The 18,793-nt window shown below is 49.6% G+C and overlaps 1 protein-coding gene across 7 annotated transcripts in view; it reads left to right on the top strand.

Annotated features, from left to right (window-relative positions):
- The window catches only part of Zhx3 (zinc fingers and homeoboxes 3), a 112,892-nt gene extending 96,449 nt beyond the window's left edge, over positions 1-16,443 (top strand). For all 7 annotated transcript variants that reach the window (XM_069989759.1, XM_069989755.1, XM_069989758.1 and 4 more), the window contains exons 3-4: positions 2,381-5,362; positions 10,509-16,443. In XM_069989759.1, the coding sequence (XP_069845860.1) occupies positions 2,527-5,362; positions 10,509-10,519 (2,847 nt within the window). In that variant the 5' untranslated portion in view covers positions 2,381-2,526 and the 3' untranslated portion in view covers positions 10,520-16,443. The remainder of the gene's footprint in view (positions 1-2,380; positions 5,363-10,508) is intronic.
- The last annotated feature ends 2,350 nt before the right edge of the window (positions 16,444-18,793 follow it).

Below are 18,793 nucleotides of genomic sequence, written 5' to 3'. Positions count from 1 at the left end.
TAATCTGCCATGTGGCCACACCCCAGGCCCATCTCTCCACTTTCAGATGATGACCTTGAAACATAGTCTTTAATTATTGTGCAGTCCACTGTTTGGTTTTGTTTTTGGACTTTCAGATATTCTACTTAATGTCTTCCCTGACTTGTCTGGACACCTATTTTGCTCATTAGGAATGTAACTATATTATCCTTACTTTTATTATTTTGGAAGTATGAAGTGTAAGATTAAAACTAATTCCTAATTATATATAAAGGAACTTAGTATATATATATATATATATATATATTCATACACACACATATTGAACTGGTTAACCTATTTTGGTATATTAACCACAGGGAATAATCTGATAGAAGAAAATCTCCTGGATGCCCAGAGTTGCTCATTTTACTGTGAGCCATGGGACAAGTGCAGTGGGAACCTGCACAGTACTAAACACTAAACATAACTTAATGACGTTCAGTCACAGTAATATATTATTATATTATTATATTATAATATATTATTATATTAATATATTATTACAGACATTTTAATTTGAAGCTTTTATAATGAAAATGTCTGTGAAACCATATCATATTCTGCAAGGTAAAGCAAATATAAGTGTATGCTCATTATGATTGAACTATGCATGATACTTGAACTAAATGGATAGAAAGGCATTTATAAATTTTATTTAATACTTTTAATAACTTAAAATATTTAAATAATTTATGTATTTTTTTTGGTCGACCATGGGACTTGAACTCTGGGCTTTGGGCGCTGTCCCTGCGCTCTTCAGCTCAAGGCGAGCGCTCTACCACTTGAGCCGCAGCGCCTCTTCCAGTTTTCTAGTGGTTTATTGGAGATAAGAGTCTCATGGACTTTCCTGCCTGGGCTGGCTTTGAACTGTGATTCTCAGATCTCAGCCTTCTGAGTAGCTAGGATTACAGGTGTGAGCCATCGGCGCCCGGTTTTATATTTTTTCTTTAGAGTTAAAAATAATTTGTTTTTGTTTTGAGATAGGATCTCATATAACCCAGGTTTTCCTGGAACCTCAAATTTACTACCTTTTGCCTCTACTTCCTGAGTATTGGCATTACAGACATGTACTGCCACAGCTGACTAAAGTTAAAAATGAATTAAAAAAAAAATGTATGTGTGGCATTTCCAGCTGGTGGCGGAAAGGTGACCAATGCCTAGATCTGGGTATGTGTTTATTTCTGTATGGCCACAACTTTGTTTAAAATAGCAATCATTTTTTTAAATCATCACTTTCATCATCAAGGTGAAGTTTAAAAACAACAAAATAATTTGTTGTGATTGCTAACGATTTGGCTGGAGACCTTTTTATTTTCTATACATTTTTATATCAAATCCAACCCTGATATCTTGATTTTTTTTACTAGAATTACCATTGATCCTCACAGCATTGTAATTTGCTGGAATGTTAATGATGGCATATTATATGAGGTGATTAGGGATCTCCAAGCACTTCTGTCTATCTCAGCTCATAGATAATTATTATAGTAACCGGATGTACAACTAAATCAGTTCCTTAGTCTCTTGGTTTTTACAATAAATTTCAAACAGATTAAAGACTAAAGATGCTTTTTCGTGGAACAATAAAGATACCAAAAGAAAATAAAAATGGCAGACAGTTGAGCACAGTGCATGTGTCTCGTGTGAGACCCTGATTTGAATGGCTACACCCTGGGCCGGACTTAGGAGTTAGTGGACTGATAGCCTGACCCTCTGACCTTTGGCTTTATGTGGATGACAGTTGCCCTGGGTACAACTGGTCACTGTGATCCCATTCTGGGGCCAGGAATGGGAGTAGTAGGACAGCAGGCAGATAAAAAGGGTCCCAGGGAGAAGACTGAACCTTCCAGCATCCAGTCTTCACCTGCTTTCCCCTACACTCACACACAGCAGCTAGCATGGTGTCTGGGCCTGGCTTGGGAGAGACAGGCTCGTCATCATGTTCTTATATGTGGGAAGGCTATGAAAAGAAGAATCCCTTGTTGGCCAAAACATTTGAACAAGAATGACACTGGAGTTTTTGTTCTCATTCCAATAAGGTCAGAATTCATATGGAGGTCCAGGGAGGGGTATTTGGATGTTTTGTTGTTGTTGTTTGTTTTGTTTGTTAGCTGAGCTACTTAATGCAAGGGTGTGGGTTGTGAGTATAGGGTTGGTGTGGGAGTGTGAAACAAAAGTGGTATTAGAACATCCCCAGGTCCTTCTCCAGGGCAGGGACTGAGTTGCTCCTGACTCAGACTTCTGCCAAGAAGCTACAGAGGAGCTTCTTGTGAGAAAACCTTGATGATGGAGGACACGCGGTGGATCTGAGAAACAGAGCTTAAGAGATCTTAGTCCTGTTTCTTCTTTTCTTCCTCAGGCTTAATAGGAGAAACCTACTTTCTGCAGATAGCTGAAAAGGCTGTCCTGAGAAGCTGTTCTTGGCACTCATGGAGTAGCTGGAACTGCCCTTTAAGGCCCTTGATGGGATAGGCTCTTGCCTGATCACTCGGAGTGCCTGTCATCATGGCCAGCAAGAGGAAGTCCACCATCCCATGCATGATCCCTGTGAAGACTGTCGTGCTGCAGGGCGCCAGCGTGGAGGCTCAGCCTGTGGAAGCCTTGTCTGCGGGCCCCCAGCAGGACCTTCCCCCGGAGGCCCCTGCCAGCAGCAGCGAGGCAGCCCAGAATCCCAGCAGCACCGATGGCTCTGCCCTAGCCAACGGGCATCGGAGCTCTTTGGACGGCTATTTATATTCTTGTAAAGACTGTGAATTCAGATCCCAGGACATAACCCAATTTGTGGGACATATGAACTCAGAGCACACAGACTTTAATAAAGACCCACATTTTATATGCACGGGGTGTAGTTTCCTGGCAAAAACTCCTGAGGGGCTTTCCCTGCACAATGCCAAGTGTCACTCGGGAGAAGCCAGCTTTGTGTGGAGTGTGGCCAAGCTAGACAATCATGTGGTCGTGGAGCAGAGCGTCCCAGAGGGCGCCGGCACTCCTGACGTAGCAGGCGAGGCCAGCGCTGAAGGGACTGACGGACAGGCTGAAATCATTATTACCAAGACTCCAATCATGAAGATAATGAAAAGCAAAGCTGAAGCCAAAAAGATCCATATGCTCAAGGAGAATGTTCCCAGCCAGCCCGGGAGTGAGGCCTTGCCAAAGCCAGCGGCGGCAGAGACCGAGGTGAAAGAGGGGGACCATGCCTTCCTCAACGGGGCAGCTCCAGCCAGCCAGGCACCTACCAGCTCTACCAAGCCCCCCCATGCCGCCAACGGGCCCCTCATAGGAACAGTGCCAGTCCTGCCAGCTGGCATAGCACAGTTCCTCTCCCTCCAGCAGCAGCAGCCCTCCGTCCATGCCCAGCACCATACCCACCAGTCCCTGCCCACCTCCAAGGCCCTTCCCAAAGTCATGATCCCCTTGAGCAGCATCCCAACGTACAACGCCGCCATGGACTCCAACAGCTTCCTGAAGAACTCCTTCCACAAGTTCCCCTATCCCACCAAAGCGGAGCTCTGCTACTTGACTGTGGTGACCAAGTACCCGGAGGAGCAGCTCAAGATCTGGTTCACAGCCCAGAGGCTGAAGCAGGGCATCAGCTGGTCCCCCGAGGAAATCGAGGATGCCCGCAAGAAGATGTTCAATACAGTCATCCAGTCCGTGCCCCAGCCCACAATCACTGTGCTCAACACACCCCTGGTTGCCAGTGCTGGCAACGTCCAGCATCTCATCCAGGCCGCTCTCCCGGGCCACGTGGTGGGACAGCCAGAGGGCACAGCAGGGGGACTTCTGGTCACTCAGCCACTGATGGCAAATGGGCTGCAAGCACCAAGCTCGTCTCTCCCCTTGACAGCTACGTCTGTCCCAAAGCCAAACGCGACACCCATTAACACTGTGTGTTCGAATACAACATCGGCTGTGAAGGTGGTTAATGCGGCTCAGTCGCTCCTCACGGCGTGCCCCAGCATAACTTCCCAAGCCTTCCTGGACGCTAGCATCTACAAAAACAAGAAGTCTCACGAGCAGCTGTCGGCTCTGAAAGGGAGTTTCTGTCGGAACCAGTTTCCAGGGCAGAGCGAAGTAGAGCATCTGACCAAAGTGACAGGCCTCAGTACCAGAGAGGTGCGGAAGTGGTTCAGCGATCGCAGATACCACTGCCGGAACCTGAAAGGCTCCAGGGCCATGATGCCTGGAGAGCACAGTTCCCTCCTCATTGACTCAGTGCCAGAGATCCCCTTCTCCCTGTCATCGAAGGCCCCCGACGTAACCTGCCTTCCCACAGCGGCCTCACTGGCGAGCCACCCCGCGGCCAAACGGCAGTCCTGGCACCAGACACCAGACTTCACGCCAACCAAATACAAAGAGAGAGCCCCTGAGCAGCTCCGAGCCCTGGAGAGCAGCTTTGCACAAAACCCCCTTCCCTTGGACGAGGAGCTGGACCGGCTGAGAAGTGAGACCAAGATGACCCGAAGAGAAATCGATAGCTGGTTCTCAGAGAGACGGAAAAAAGTCAGTGCCGAGGACAGCAAGAAGGGGGATGCTGAGCACGCCCCTCGGGACTACGAGGAGCCTGCTGAGGAGGAGGGCGGAGAAGGAGACTCGGCCAGTGAGCTGAGGGTCCCTGGCGAAAATGGCTCCCCAGAAGTCCTCCTCAGCCAGACCTCAGCGGAGCGCAAAGTGAGCCCCATCAAAATCAACCTGAAGAACCTGCGGGTGACCGAGGCCAGCGGCAAGAGCGAGCTTCCGGGGCTCAGCGCCTGTGAGCCGGAGGAGGATGTGCTGAGCAAGCTGACCGAGCAGCCCCCAGGCAAAGTGAGCTACAAAAAGACGGCCCAGCAGCGGCACTTGCTGCGACAGCTCTTTGTCCAGACACAGTGGCCAAGCAACCAGGACTATGACTCCATCATGGCCCAGACAGGGCTGCCACGACCAGAGGTGGTGCGCTGGTTTGGAGACAGCAGGTACGCTCTGAAGAACGGCCAGCTCAAATGGTACGAAGACTACAAGCGGGGCAACTTCCCACCAGGATTGCTGGTCATCGCCCCTGGCAACCGGGAACTGCTGCAAGACTATTACGTGACACACAAGATGCTGTACGAGGAGGACCTGCAGAACCTCTGCGACAAGACCCACATGAGCTCCCAGCAGGTCAAGCAGTGGTTTGCTGAGAAAATGGGTGAAGAGACTCGGGCCGTAGCAGACACGAGCAGTGAGGACCAGGGCCCCGGTGAGCCTGCAGCAGTTCACAGAAGGCTGGAGGTGCCTGAGAACAGCGAGTCATGGGAGCCCAGTGCCCCAGACGCCAGCTCGGAGCCCCCGTCGAGTCCCCAGTCTGGACTTCCACTAGGTAAGGCATCCATGGGAGCCAGGCCTTGCCTGTGCTCACGCTGGACACTGACTTGGTTGCACAAAGGGGTGTTGGCTGTCTCTGAGGCTGCCTGCCTGCAGGACTAACTGCTCAGCTGCCTCGGAGACAAATGGCAAATGGCAGCAGAAGCCATGGAAGCAGAACATGATGAAAGGTGGAGAGAAAGACAGGCTTTTGTTTGGGAGCATGCGGGTTTCTGGGTGTTTTTGTTTTTGGTCTTTAGAACAAGGAGAACCTCAAGGAACCCAAGCTTTGCCAGCCATTACTTAGCAATAGGAGAAGAGGCCAAAATTTCATCCAGGAGCACCATAGGACATCAAGGAAATCCATGTCAAATCCGTGAGCAGCAGGAAAGAGAGCCTTGAATTGTCTTTATACACTTTTTTCCTAGTGATCAAAGCCGTCTTAAGATATCCATTGTTATTTCTGCTGGGCGCCAGTGGCTCACGCCTGTAATCGAACTACTCAGGAGGCTGAGATCTGAGGACTGTGGTTCAAAGTCAGGTGAGACTCTTATCTCCAATAAAGCAACAGAAAAGCAGAAGTGGCACTATGGCTCAAGTGGTAGAGCACTGGTCTTGAGCTGAAGAGCTGAGGAACAGCGCCCAGGCCCAGAATTCAAGCCCCACGACTGACAAAAAAAAAAAAAAAAAAAAGATACTATTGTTATTTTTTATATAAAATGAATAGAAAATTACAATAGAAAATTACCTTCTCTCTTGGACATTTATTGGCCCTGAAGCTTGAATTTAGTTCTTTAGTTTCTCTGGCACATGGTTTCTTAGTACTCAAGAGTAAAATTTAGAAGATTACTCTAAAAGGCAGCTGTGAAACCACAGACACGTCACATCCGCAGGTATTCTTGGACTCTGAGTTCCCTGCCTGCCTGTCCCTGCTCTCCCTGTTTCTTCATATTTGTCTTCTCATTAGAGGACCAAACACAGAAGGCATCCAGAAATTCAAGTGAGAGCCAGAAGATTCTCTTGCAGAAGCTGAAGGGATGGGAAACTCCAAAATGGCAGCCCTACCTGTCTGTGGTAGTGTGGTGTATGTGTATGTGCAGAAGCTGAAACAGCATTTTAGATCTTAGACCCAAACTCCCAAGAATTCTACTCCCATGAATGTTCACTCTTTTTTTTTTTGTCAGTTGTGGGGCTTGAGCTTGGGGCCTGGGTGCTGTCCCTTGAGCTCTTTTGCTCCAGGCTAACACTCTACCACTTTGAGCCACATCACCACTTCTGGTTTTCTGATGGTTAATTGGAGATAAGAGTCTCATGGATTTTCTTGCCCAAGCTGTCTTTGAACCACAATCCTAAGATCTAGTGGCTAGTATTACAGGCGTGAGCCACCAGTGCCTGGCAAACGGCTACTCTTAATCTGTACATCAAAAGGTAAAGGATAGAGAAGGGAGAGATTTATGTGACGCAGGCAGTCACAGGAAGTTAGCCTTTCAGCCATCTGTGTGTGAGGTATGCCTGTGAGCATGTGTGGGTGTATGTGTGTGTGTGCATATTAGACAGTCCTGGTCCAACTTTGGCCTGGTTGCCCATTATTTCGGTCTTTGTTTTGGGAGGGTTCCCACACTGCTGTCATCATTGGACAAGATAAACAGGTCGTCACCGCCTCCTGGGTGGTCTGTGGTCTGGTGGGAGCTCTGTTGTTCATTAGGGATAGTCTCCGTCCCTGGTTATAAAGATGTTATTGATCAGTCTTGTCCCTTCCTGGAACCCAGGTGACTGCCGAGAGAGTGGCTTAGACTAAAATACACAAAACATAGGCAAGGATCGAAGCTCTCCTGCACTGAGATAATCTGTGGGCCCAAGAGTAGCGTCGGGTTTTTTTTGTTGTTTTTTTTTAGCAAAAGTAGCTTTTCAACACTTGTTGCTGAGGTGTGTGTGTGTGTGTGTGTGTGTGTGTGTGTGTGTGTGTGTGTGTGTGTGTGTGTGTGTGTGTGTGTGTGTGTGTGTGTGTGTGTGTGTGTGTGTGTGTGTGTGTGTGTGTGTGTGTGTCTGGGCATCGTGGAGGAGGGTGGCTGGCAAGTTTAGGAGGAGCTGCTTCTGTGTAGGGTCTTACATTTGGCGCCTCATCCCCAAAGCCACCCACAGTCTCCTCCCCCTCATGGGTCCCAGTGTTTCCTGGACGGTGCCCCATTGTTTGCATACAATGGCTGAATATTGTTTGCTTTGGCCTGGCAAACCCCAGTTTTTCCACCCCCGTTGCTTTCTATTTAAAAACCTCTAAAAAAGACAAAATTCTTTTTCTTCCTCTGAGTATTTTTAATTCATTTGAAGACAACAATTTTGAAGCTAGTTACACTATTGTTTCATTTATTTAAGAAGATAAAGGAGACTTCCAGGTCTGCTTATATGGGGGGGGGGGTAATATGCCATGTTTTCCATCTGTTTAGCATTCTCATAACGCCTATTCCTTTCATTCCCACACACTAGGGCAGAACCCAGCTATGCAAAGTGAAAGAGCAAACGCTTGGTGAGCCCAGGCTCCACCAGTAGTTAGAGTGTGAGCACACAGGGCCACTGGCCTTCTCTGGTCTCTCCAAGTCTAGCCATGTCCCCTGAGGAGAGGTGCGCTCTGCGCTCTATGCTGGGCCTCAGCACTCGCAGCCTGCTTCCTGGAATGCCGGTAGCACATCCCAGCGTCAGAGTCGAAGCAGTGCCAGAAAGAGCACTCCTGCATTGGGTTCAGCCATTTTTCAGGTTGTCTGTGCTCTTCCAGCCAGAAGGCTTTGTCCAGGTTGGTTTCGGCGCCCTTCTGCTGGCAGGCTGGACACAAAGGACACAATATATTAACAAAAAAGCTTTAATATAAAACAAGAAGATATAGCAACTACTATTCTACACCTAAGCAAGCCCCAAAGTATGTAAAGCAAAAAATAGGCAGAATTAAAGGTAGAAGTAATAAAAACTCTTTAGAAACTTTAATTACATACCTTCAGAAACTTTTATTTTATTTTTGTTGTTGGTTTTTGCTTTTTGCTCAAGGCTAGTGAGCTACCACTTTGAGCCACAATGCCACTTCCAGTTTTCTGGTAGTTAATTGGAAATAGGAGTCACAAGGATTTTTCTGCCTGGGCTGGCATTGAACTATGATCCTCAGATTTGAGCTTCCGGAGTAACTAGGATTACAGACACAAGCTACCCGGCCTCCTCAGAAACTTTAATGACATGTCTTCAACAAAAGCTGGACAGAAGCTACTTAGGAGACCTGAGTAGGAAGGATCTCTCAAGATCACAAATTGGAGATTAGCCTAAGAAACATAGTGAGAACCTATCTCAAAACAATACAAAGCCAAAACAACCAATTAGACCTAGTGGACATAAAATATGCCAATCATCTAAGCAAAACAGCCAACAGTAGAAGAAATAGCTAGAGGAAAATACAGGTAGAAGATTAGGTAACAATTCCTTAAGTAAGAACCTAAGCAACAAAAGATAAAAGATAAATCAGATTATAATAAAATCTAAAAGTTTGAGACTCACATAGTGGTGCATTCCTGTATTGCCTGTTCTCAGTAGACAGTGACAAGAAAATTACAGGTTCGAGGCTAGCCTGGTCTATATACAAGATCTTGTGTCAAATATATATATATATATATATATATATATATATATATATATAGTGTATTAAAGGACACTGAGTGTCCTCCCACTTTCTGCACGAAGAATAGGTAATTGCCTCTCTCTCTCTCTCTCTCTCTCTTTCTCTCTTGTAAACTCTTTGCCACTTAAAAAAATACACTCAAAAAATGAAAAGAGCTAGTCACCAGCAGCTCCCACCTGTAATCTTAGGTATTCAGAGGATGAGCTCTGAGGACAGTGATCATTTCACGATCATGGTTCAATGTGGTTCAAAGACAGCCTGGGCAGAAAAGGCCTGTGACCACCTTTTTTATTTAGCAGTCCCTCAAGTTTAATATAGAATTAATCTGACCTGGGCTGGGAATGTGGCTTTAGTGATAGAGTGCTTGCTTAGCATGTATGAAGCCCTGGGTTCGATTCCTCAGTACCACATAAACAGAAAAGGCTAAAAGTGGGGCTGTGGCTCAAGTGGTAGAGTGCTAGCCTTGAGTGAAAGAAGCTCAGGGACAGTGCCTGGATCCTGAGTTCAAGCCCCAGGACTAACTAGCCAAAAAACAAAACAAAACAAAACAGAATCTGATCTATCCACTTCACAGTTTGCATATATACCCAAAAGGATTATAAAGAGAGACTTGAGCAGATATTTGTATACTGGCACTGACAGAATTAGTTACAAGATCCCAAATGTCCACTGACAAATGGAAAAAGGGAAAATATATACATACAATGGGATATTATTCAGCTATAAAAAGAAATTGAATTCTGATACATCCTACCACATGCGTGGGCCTTGAAAACGTGTCAGTGAAGTAGGCCACACACAATTTATTATATGAAGCCTCAAGAATAAGCAAACGTGGAATAGAAGGTAGAGCATAGGATATTAGGACTTAGAAGGGGGAGTTCGGAGTTACCATTTATTGGGTATACAGCTTCTGTTTAGGATGATAAAAACCTGGAAATAAGGTAGTGTTGTGAACATGGTAAATATACTTAATGCTGCTGAGTTGTGTACTTGAATTTGGGTTGTGTGAGTTTATGGTTGAAAAGTAGCTGGGGACAGGATGAGCTGGCTCCCCTCGGCTTGGGTATGGCAGGGACGTCACCCCAGCCATGCAGTGGAGGTCTGTCTGTTCCTGCATCTGGTTTCTCCAGTTCATGGTATAGGCTCAGGGTCTTGTTCGCGCAAGTTGTAGGTAACTTGAAAACCTTAGACCACACATCTTGATTAAAGTTGGTTGTCCTGGGGAGCCAAGAGGCAGGGTGGTGATGCTGCCGGGGCTGTGGGGCTGAGGCAGCCTCTGCCCCAGCAGTTGGGGGTGGGACTGGTGCTGGTTCCTCTGGGAGTCTGAAGGCCTTGCCAGGTTCGGCCAGCGTTCAGTCCTTTCTCATCTCCCCTCAGGCTAGAGGGGGCATGGCGGGCAGGAGGGTGTGTCTCCAGTGCCCCAGGGAGGGCCCTCTTCCCGGGGATGTACAAGCTGCTGAGATCCAAGATACACAAGTATGACCTGCCTGTGTTTTCTCCTCAGAGACTGACTGAATTGGACTGACTGCTGCGAGGGACTGGCCTGAGTGGGTGCCACCTGCCACCCAGACACGGGGAAGGGCCAGACCTGTCTCTGCCACGTGTTGTTCTCATGGCCAGCCGCTGGGCACCCCCTGAGAGCCTCCGAGCCCTGCAGCCAGCCAGAGCCCCAGCCACCACCTCCGCCTCCGACTGCCACTACCAAGCAAGCAGCAAGAAGGTTCCTCCTCCCAGCCGTGGCCTCCCGTGAGAGGTGCACGCCGTTCTCTTGCCTGCCAGGGACACCACGGTTCTGATTTCATAGTCACAGACAGAATCAAGTTTTTAACATATACAGCGCTTATATTCATTTAATAAAGCATCAGATGACACACATTCTCCTTCCATAGAAACTTTGGTTAGCAAGGCAGTGTGCTGTTCACCTCATCTCTGAAAGGCCTGCTGGGGCCTCCAGCAGCGGGCCAGGCTCCAAGGCACACTCAGAGCTTCACCTTCCCCAAGGCAGCAGCCCCTGGGAAAAGACGCCGGGCCCCCGCATGGAGCGGTGACCCCCACATGGAGCGGAGACCCCCCCACATGGAGCGGAGACCCCCACATGGAGCGGTGACCAGCCACGGCTCCTGCCAGGCCTGCCAGGCCCTCGGAAATAATAGCCAGCTTTCTCGGCTGGCTTGATAATGCTGCTTTTTCACTGGGAGTTTGAATTCTGGGTCAATCTAATGAGCTGACTGCGTACACATTTCACCCTTTTGGGGGTGGGGGGCGTCAGTAGTGGGGCTTGAACTCAGGGCCTAGGTGCGGTCCCTGAGCTCTTTTGCTCAAAGTTAGCACTCTTCAACTTGGAGCCACAGCTCCACTTCTGGTGGTGGTTTTTGTTTTTTTTGAGTGGTTAGTTGGAGAGTCTCATGAGGACTTCACTGTAGGAGCTGGCTTAGAACCACGATCCTCAGATCTCAGCCTCCTGAGTAGCTAGGATTATAGGTGGTGAGCCACCAGTGCCTGGCTTATCTAGGCACTTTTCAGGGTGGCTTTGGCCACCGTGGAGGTTGGAGCCCTATCCCCACACTCCCTGAGCCCCTGCAGGTTGGAATAACCAGAGTGAGGGTGCTCTGAACACCGACTTGCAGTGGAACACCCACCCAATACCAAGGCCTGCTCAGCATGCTGGGTGCATGCCCCAGAGGTGCTGGACATAGCTGCGCAAGTCCTTGTGAGGGCATGTGTAGAACTGTGTGTTTATATACCCAAACTTGGAAATAAGTGTTCTACCTACTTAGCCTCGCCCCTGTCCTCTTTTGAATTGAGAAAAATCCCAGAAAAGGTGCCTTTGAAGCAATAGAAAACTTGCTTGCTAAAAAGCTGTGCTAGATAGCAGAGCCACTGCTTCTCCAAACTGGTCACGCCACAAGCAGTGGAGTGGAGAGGGGAGGCGGGCCAAGGCTGGTTACCGTGGCCCCACTCATGGGGAGCTCCCGCCTCCCCAGCACAAGCACAGCACCTGCCCTGCCCCACAGGCTCCCCTGCTGACCCTGGCTGCCCAGAGCATCAGGAGACCCAGAGCTGCCAGAGGCGGCGGGCAGGAGGTGATTAGTAGTGTCTTAACTGTGCCTGCCCCCTCCCCACCACAGCTCTGGAATGATCAGGCCACTCTGCTAGCCCGGCACGGAGGAAATCCCTGCCCTCAGGAGAGAAGGCTTTCTTTGGAAACCCAAAGCTCTTAAACTTTGTTCTAACGTGTTTTTTCTGTTTCTGTTTCCCTGTCCCTGTATGGACCAAACAGCTTGTGAGTACTGGGCAAATTCTGCAGCCTATTTTATATCCTTTCCCTTTGGGGAATCAAGCTATTTATTTGGTCCCCAAACCCTTTGAGGAATTGCCAAGAACAGTGAGGTATTGCCTTCTTTCAGAAAACAGACACCTGGAATTTCTTTTTTTTTATGCACTTGCAGATCAATTCATATAACCACATATACAAGTATTCATCTGGTACTTTACTTGGAAAGCACATCTGATGTGCACTCCTGAGGGGCTCCGCGCACCTTGTGCGAGGGAAGCAGCCTGTGTGTGCAGGAATGCTGGTGTGCAGGGCCGCCGGCCACAGCTGTGCGCAAGGCTGAATCCACCGGCGCCTCATCCCCACCTGAGCCTTCCATAATGGCGGGACGTTGGTGTTCTGGTTATTTGTATTGACATTCAATTTACCATCCAGACAATAACGCAGGAGAAACAAGCCACATGGGGGACAAGTTCATGTGGGACATGGTGCCCCAGCCGTGGCTCCCCAGCTCATCTTTTAGAGGGACGAGTTACCATGATGCTGGCCCTCGCATGTTTTCCTTCCAGGCATTATTAGCCCAGGAGCCAGGTCTATACCATGATTGACAAAGACTGCCCAAGTAAGGAGCCCAGAAGACTAGACAGACTCTTCTTCCTGCCTTTGGACAGGGGAAAGAGTAGTTTAACCTTAGGATTGGCAGAATCTGACCTAAGGTGACAGGCCATCATCAAGCGGGTACTTTGGGGGACCCAGGGCTGTTGGTGTCAAGCTGTGAGTGCAGTAAGCCACTAACTCAGAAATCAGAGCCATGCTGACAGTGGGGTGGGGTGTAGCTGGGAGTAGGGGCCAGTTCTGCCTGCTGCTGAAGAGTTGAGTTCTGGGAGTTCCTGCATCCGAGGCCACCCATGGGCTACAGAGTTAAGGATTGCTTTTACTGATGAAAGGTTTGTCCTGTGTGCACTAGAGATGGTTGACCATCTTTCAGCATTTCCTATCACCTGTTTGACTTGTTTCTTACATGGGGTGATAAATTCCATTTTAACCAACAAAGCCAGATCACTATTCTGACCATGCAAACTTGCATTTATGATATACATACTTTGCATATTTTTGATTACTTGTAATTTTTTGGCCAGGGAGTAGTTGGAAGCTGAGAATCTTGGGTTCCTGAAAAGGCTCAGGCTGTCTGCCTGGCTCTGGGCTTCGGTGGTGGTTGCTCACCTTTGAGCTCCTTTATCCTTGCCAAATGACAAGGGGACTAGTCATGGGACTAGAGCACCCGGCCTGTGGCTCCTGCAGTTTTTCTAGAGCAGAGTGGGGTGGGAGCTTGTTGCCCACCCATGAACAGGTGGGAACTTGAGCTACCTACACTCACAGTCTGTCCCCAGCTGACCCCAGAGGCCCTGCCCACCAGGAAGCTCCGGTGCGTTCAGACTGAGATGTGGTCTTGGCAGTTTGATTTTTTTCACAGTGGCTCTGACAGATTCTGTCACCTCCCTCTTCCTTCCAGCTCTGGAACTCCCACGGAGGCTGAGGCCTGGTGGGGTGCTTGTGTTTCTGTGAGCACCTCCCTCAGCTGCCTGCTTCCACCTTCCTCGTCTTGGTCCCCAGGGCCTAATCTTCGTAGTCTCTGTAAGGACCAAAATCTGGTTGTAGACATTTTGTCAGTTCAATCATCACTGCCTAAGTGGATAGTCACTCCGTAGGAGAGAAGCAGCCAAGGAAATCCTAAAGCCTTGGAGTTTGGACATTTAAATCCTCCTTCCCTTTTCCCTGTTTATCTAGGGACGTTCATGAGCTTGCTTCGCCTTCCTGGCGATGCGTGTCTGAAGTTCTTGCGCCCTGTATTCATGTTCAGGCTCAGCTGCAGCCTGGTGGGTAGTGCTGTGCACATGTGGCTGGCTGCACAGCTGTCTGTCTCCAGGTCAGGTGGCTAGTGAGACCTGGTTCTCATTCTGGGCCTGGAGGCCCCTCTCCCTGGGTCTCCCTTTCCCTGAGAACACACACCTCTGCAGCCATCCTGCCCAGATCCTGGGGTGGTCTCTGTGTGCTGAGGAGATGCAGTTTCTGAAGGGCTCTAGCATCTGAAGCAGAGGCAGTAGTGGAGCCTGAGCCTTCCTCTGGGCACAGGTTCCCTTCCTGAGACTTCATTGCTCTGGCCCATTTCAGTGGGAAGGGAATGGCAGAGCATGAAACCTGGGCTGAGGAGGCTATGGAGGGGGTAAAGGGGACACATCAACAGAATGCCAGGTTTCTGTTGAGACTGTGCCTAGCAGGAAGTGGCTATCATGGTGCTTCCTGGATTGCTACCTGATCCAGCTCAAAGTCCAAACGGAATCTACAGGCCTCCAGTAGAATTCATTTCCGCTGAGATCTGTGCTTCCAGTTCCGGGCCATACTGGGAAGATGGGGTGGGGAGCGAGCCCAGTGCACTGAGCTGGCCCAGCTCAGTGTGTGTCACTTCAGTTGTGAAGTGCAAGGAGCTTAACCAGAGCATGTCCTGGAGAGAGCAGAGACTACGCAGCCAGCCTTGATGTCAAGCTCTTAGCAACACTAGCCAGCTACCCCACACTATCCCACACTGTCAGTGAATCTATGAGTTTAGTCAAGACCGGAGAAACAGCAGGTTTCTTTTTAGCACAGATACCAGCAGGAAGTCTGGAGAAGGGACAGGAGCCTCAGTCTAGAGCCTGCTTGCCCAATGCCAAGAAGCAAACACCTGTCTCTCTGGTTTTAAAAACCCTATCTGGTGTGCAGGCAGGCCCGTGGGCATTCAGAGAATGTAGTTATGGCTTTGTGTTTCCTCCTCACGCCTGGCCCTTGTGCTGCTTGGGCCGGAGCCAGGCAGAGCCAAGGGAGGACAGACGCTGGCTATTCTGGCAGAGATTTTCCTCTCCTGCTCTTCTCACTGCCTGGCGCTGTCCTGTTGTCCGTATGGGAGGGCAGGTGGCAAGCCAGGACACCTGCCGTCAGTGCCTCTTCCTCCAGGAAACGGGCTAGGTGTGCATGCTCAGGCATGTGTGCTAACAAGTACCTTTTCTTGCGTTCTCTCCCATGAGTGATTCAGAATGACCAGTGTGATGGGAGTGGAAGGCGAAATGCCTGTGATAAAGGATGGATACTCGAGCCCCAAGTCACTAGATATACGAAGAAGGCTGCAAAGGCTTGGTCTTTCCAAGCAACAAGCCCCGGAAGAGGGTGTCCATCATGTGGTGCCTGCTCCTGTCATTTTTGAGATCTCGTTACTTGTCTTTGGTTCTTGTCCATACAGCGGTCTCATTGTCTTAGCTTGCTTGCTGCAGGATCAAAGTTCCACCCACTTCTCGGCAGCATGACCTCCAGGTCCCTTCCCATGGGAACTGGACAAAGGCCAGGGCAGCAGTGGTCACCCCGGGCAGTGAACAACCCCACGCTTCTGAGCAGCCACTTTGTTGAGCTGTGTCAGGAGGGTCAGACTGTGCCATAACTGTTATTACACAGAGAACACCCACCACTCCTCCTTGCTCCCCTATTGGCCAGTGTCCATTCAGCTTTACCCACAGCCCTGGGCAAGTTGGGGAGGTTGCAGAAGGCCCGTGGGCTCCTTCCGGACCAGGTCCTGATTCTGGTCATCTAACACCAGCTGCATTCTGGTCTTCGGTCCAAACCCCTTTGTTCCTGGGTGAGACTAGGGAATGATTTGAACATTTTGCTTCAAACTTGCCCCTGCCCTGGGGACAGCTGAAGACGTGATCATTCTGGTGCTAAGTGAAGGGCAACTGTCCTGTTTGATTGTCCAGAGGCAAAATGAACCTTCAGCAGAACTGGGTAAGAGGGGCCCACCTCCTGCTGCGACCAAGTGTGAGACCAAAGCCGGGAAATGGCCGACTGGTGTATCCATCTGGAGGAATGGGAATCTTCTATCCTGGTAAAACCTGGCGCTTCCTTTGGCGTGGGCTCTGGTGGTTCCAGGTGGGAGGTGTGGGGCTGCGCTCCCGGGCCTCCCGAGGTCCCCTGTGGGGACGCTGCTATTTCTAAGATGCAGATTGCACATTTCCTAGATTTTCTATCTGTGGATCTGGGTAAGGGAGGGGAACAGGGGCAAACTGTACAGTTTGGAATGGGCCTCAATGGTACTTTAAACTTTTTGATTGTTCCTTAATAAAAATGTACATATATTTCACATCTGCCAATTTATTTTGAGGGGAAGTTAGAGTGGGGTGGGGGGAGAAATAATCTACTGATTAGTCTGTGGGCAAACTGACCTTAAATTCTCATGAACAGGTGAGGGTTTCCCTCAGAGCTGGGGCTCAAATTCACAGTCCCTGCACTGCTGGGCTCACTGCAATAGCGTCCGTGTGAAATACCTGCAGTACTTTAGAAACTACTTGCAACAGACAAAGGCAAACACAGTAAAAGCCATGAGTATTTGTGAACAGACACTAGCAAGTGTCTTGCTTTTCCCTGGGAGAAAAGAGCTCACAGAAAAGAATATCATTTGTCAAGTGCTTGACATATTCACAAGTGCCCAAGGAGGGTCAGACCGTGCCGTAACTGTTATTACACGGAGAACACCCACCGCTCCTCCTCGCTCCCCTGTTGGCCGGTGTCCATTCAGCTTTACCCACAGCCCTGGGCAAGTTGGGGAGGAAGACCTTCTGGAAGACCCAGAGAAGACCTCTAAGATTCCAAGCAAGTGAATTCTGCTAGGCCCGAGAAAAGGGGGACCTGTGAGTTAGTCACCTGAGACAGAAACACACCAAACCAAGGTGGTAAAGTAGACACCAGGGCCTGTTCTTCAGTAGCTTCTCAGTGCCCAGGCTGGGTCCTAGGGAAGCAGCTGTGTGATGAGTCTAAAGACCAGGTCCTTGAGCTAGACTGAGCATGAATAAAACCCTGGAGCCCATCAGCCAGGGACCTGGTGGGCTGACTCAGGACATGACAGGGTGTGGTTGGCAGGAGTACTCAGCAAAGCGGGGGGTGGGGGGGGTACTGTTGTGGGTTCTAGGTAGGGAGCAGAATGCCCAGGTGATTCTAAGTTCTCTGAGAATATGAAAGACCAAGGAAGGTTGAGAAAGGACTTCATCCATTTAAATAAAATGTGAGGCACAACCTTGTTTCTGACTGAGCTAGTTGGGACACCTGTTCATTTTTGCTTTTCCCCCTTCGACAGAGCGAGTATGGCCAGACGCTACCCACACCATCACAAGGGAGTTTCTGGCCCAGTCCTCCGGTGAAGTTCAAGATGTGCCTGGTTAGGAGAAGGATGTTCTCCTTCTAATTTAGGCCAGTGGGTCTCCCCCCTGTGAGGACACAAGAGGTCTGTGGCAGGAGGCACAATGCCCCAGCCTCGTAGGCAATCCTGTGTTGTGCTGAGTGGCATTTGGTTAAAGCTAAGGTCGGCCACTTTGGTGTGTCTACATTGCCCCGGTCTACTAGCCAGGACCAAGTGTATCTCTCTTGGAGTCCCTGGTTACCACTGACTTCCCCTTCTATTTTTGGTTTGTTCTTCCCAAGTCAATTCTCAGCCCTTTTCGCCACCTAGGGAGCTTGTGAACAATCCCCCTGTAAGGCCCAGTCCCGGGCTCTAACATGCTCTGGAGGTCATAACCCAGTGGGTGAGGGCAGAACTTCCTGACACACGTAGGGACAGCATGCATGACAGGAACCAGGTGAGCTACCAAGACACTGAGCCCCAGGGAACGACCTCCCCATCAACACACGCTCCTTTGCTGGGAACCAGCCTATCAGCACCCTCCTTTCTCAACTAAAGGAACAAGGGTAAAAATGTTTATAGTAAGAGGACAAGAAAGACGAGTCTTTAATAGGTCTATGAAGCTGCTTAGGGAATCAGAGCTGTCAGGCGAAGTCAGGTGAAGCTGAGCTTCACCCAGACCATGCTGCCTAACACGTGTACTGCGGTAAATGGGAGTGTAGTGATGCAAGTGGTCAGCCTCAAGCCAAGGCTGTCACACAGCCATGCAGATGGGCCCTACCTGTGCCAGCAGATCTCTCTCTGCCCGGATAACACTTTTTCCTTAGCCACAAGGCTCAGGTGGAAGGGAACAGGGATCATGAAAGTCTCATCAATTCCTACCCCCAACCGTGTGTGGGAAAGGCCGTCTCCTGTCTGCAGTGGGATGGCAATGCTGTAGGAAGTGAGTGGCCAGTCAAGAATCGGAGCCTGCCACTGTGACTCCAGCTGCAAAGGCCAGTCCAGGCATACCACGCCATTTTACACCCTTCTGTCATTTTTGTGCTATTCTTCATACCCCTACAAAGACCCTCGGGAAGAGACATGACATGGCACAGAGGTAACACGTCTGGCCACTGCATTGGGAGGTTTCTGGGGCAGGGGGGCGGGGGGGAGCGTGGCCCTCCGGTTGCATGGCTGATGGTGAGCCTGGGCTTGCTCCCAGGTAAGACATGCTCCATTCATCTGTCACGCCCACAAGGGACAATGGCGCAGAAAAGGTAGCCTCTGATTATCTGAAATTTTTCTGCCCCCTCCTCTTCCCCAAGAAGCATACAAG

This window comes from Dipodomys merriami, unplaced genomic scaffold (assembly GCF_024711535.1).
Source record: "Dipodomys merriami isolate MVZ:Mamm:240054 unplaced genomic scaffold, mDipMer1.0.p SCAF_39, whole genome shotgun sequence".
In the NCBI taxonomy this organism is placed as follows: Eukaryota; Metazoa; Chordata; class Mammalia; order Rodentia; family Heteromyidae; genus Dipodomys; species Dipodomys merriami.
This window is presented reverse-complemented; position numbering and strand designations above follow the sequence as displayed.